General features: G+C 40.5%; 1 protein-coding gene across 1 annotated transcript in view; it reads left to right on the top strand.

Annotated features, from left to right (window-relative positions):
* Window positions 1–2,500, top strand: part of LOC138865037 (prolactin-releasing peptide receptor-like) — a 29,371-nt gene that overhangs the window by 10,352 nt on the left and 16,519 nt on the right. Inside the window, exon 3 of the mRNA XM_070134077.1 lies at window positions 890–1,007. Coding sequence (XP_069990178.1) covers window positions 890–1,007 — 118 coding nt within the window. The remainder of the gene's footprint in view (window positions 1–889; window positions 1,008–2,500) is intronic.

Genomic DNA, 2,500 nt, shown 5'->3' with positions numbered 1-2,500 from the left:
TGCATGTGCGAGCTTAGTAGCCCCTAAAGCTATTTAAAATATACTTGTACTAGTGGAAAAAGAGGCGATCGAAATGCCCAACAATTATCAACAACTTTTTATACTGTTGGTGAACATTTTTATGTTTGTTTATATTCTAAAAGAAAAATACAGGTGGAATTTAATATCACTCGTGATATTTCTATGTTCGACTACATTTATGTATGCTAATTCTGATGAAAAAATAATGATATCTGTATGCAATGATTTTCATACAGATAGATAAATTTCTTCTGCAAATCATATATTCATGTAACCAGTTGAAAGTTAAGAAAAATACGAAGCGAAATTGTCGAGTCTTAGTTGCGGTTTTTATAGTTATTGCTATAACTATTGGTATTACTGTTCTTGTTGATAATGTCGTCGTCGACGTTATCATCATTATTATCATCATCATCATCATCATCATTACCATCATCATTATCATCATTATCATCACCATCATCATCATCATCATCATAATCATCATCATTATTCCAGTTTGTACTATTTCAGTAACCCTTATTTATACCATTAGAAAAAAAATTGATCTCACCACTTCTCTGAAATGGTTATGCTTCTTTATCTCTTGAAATATCTTTGTGCGATGACTAAGAACCATGCTTAGCAACTAAAGGATATACAAATAACAATGAGGTGGTGTTTACATAAGGAATATTTTCTCTTCATTTTTTTTAACTTTCAGAGATGTAACCCCAAAATTTGCAATTCAAAATTTGCTGTGTCAATACACTCCCCACTTAAAGAAATCGGTAAAATATAAGATTTTACTTAGCCAAAAAATGAGTTTAGGACAGCTCCCCTAATTTTAACCCGAATGCATTTCTTTTCCGAAATTCATCAAATCTAGTGACCAGAGTTTCCGCATGAGAAGTCTGATGGTATGCGTTGTAATTAGTGACCTCTTCATCGTCGCGTGCATCATGAGCTTCGACCTTCCTTATCTCTGGAACGACGATTTCATCTGGGTGAGTTGTCGGGGAAAGGACGCATGATCTTATTAATGTGTTGGTTGAAGTACCTTAGTTCATATCAAAACAAAATGAACACTATCTTAGTCTATTATCTCCTAGGAAACAATTTTAAATAAAATCAAATAAATTTTCTTTAAGCTTCAGCTTAAAGAAATGTAAAAGCATACATCGCAGTAATTTTCAGTAAAATATGGGTATAGGAGCCGGTGAATCAAAGAAGAAAAATGTATCCCATAGTACCCCCCCCCTGTTATCATTTGTTTGTCGCTGTTTATTATTGCATTACAGTGGTCTGCAGCCACTAGGTACATGCAGATGCAACCTACACCTCTGCCTCCCCTTTCCCCCTAGTTCTGCTTAGACATTGTTGGCCCCTCCTCATACCTGGGTTACTTGCTTTTCCACCTTGAATGGGGGATTCGACTGGTGGACTCCATGAGCCACAAACAGGGACACGGCTACATCCTGCTTCCTTCCTCTCCGCCCCACTATCTTCTCTAGGTCGTAGGGTGCAGAGGGTTGTTTCTGCTTCTTGCCTAGGCACCGCCTAGACCACGTCAACCACATTACTACCGCCGCATGTGCTAATCTGGTAAGCTTATCACTCTCGGCTCTTCATCCCTGTGCCCCACTCTCAGTCAGCAGAGGCTTAGAGGTATTTCTGCACCAAGACCTCTCCTGCTTCATTGTGATGGTACAATCTAGGAGTGTGGCTGATGGTTCTTCCACTAGATTGGTAGTCCTGCAAATGCTCCAGTCTGTGGTTCTGGCCAAAGACCCATCTCGTTCCCATAACATCCCATTTGAGGCTGTACCTTATGTGATACATGGCCATTGAGGACATTATACATGTCGCACACCTTGAAAGCTTTTTTTCTGGCTCTATCAACCCTCGATTCCATTCTGCAATGGTGGAGCCTACAGAATCTAAATCCAACACTTTCTTGAGGGGTTTACAGTAATAAGGTTTCTCTTTTCTACAAGCCTCGCCCCATTGCCAATTGAGAGGTTCCTGGCTCATGGCCTCTACCATCTGCTTTGGACTGGGACTGTGGGTATCAGTTTTTGATAGTCCATTGAGGCTCAGGGTTGTGATTCTCCACATGGGGCTCAGGTTAACGACAGTGTGGGAGAGCTACATGTGATCATGCTTTTCCTCATCGGGTAACTTTCCCTTCTAGAAAGGATAACGCATGTCCTTGTGGACAATACATGGTCTGGTGAAAAAAACAGATGATGTTCATTGTGCTCCGCTTTCCCTCTTCTGGACCGCCAAGGGCCTTGTACCGCCTGACAGTAACTCAAGTGATGTGTAAGAAGAAACTCTCCTGTCGTCAGTGAATTGAGCTCTGAACGTGGTCCTGTTCATGGGGCTGTCACCATGATTCAGCCTTCCACAGATGAACCTCTTTGCCTTCTGCCGCAAATTGGTGGACATTTTCACGACAAAGATGATGCTCGATGATGATCTAAATAGATTTACATTG

Source organism: Penaeus vannamei, chromosome 19 (assembly GCF_042767895.1).
Source record: "Penaeus vannamei isolate JL-2024 chromosome 19, ASM4276789v1, whole genome shotgun sequence".
NCBI classification, from domain to species: Eukaryota; Metazoa; Arthropoda; class Malacostraca; order Decapoda; family Penaeidae; genus Penaeus; species Penaeus vannamei.
Note: the sequence above shows the minus strand (reverse complement) of the source record. Positions and strands in the feature narration are given on the sequence as shown.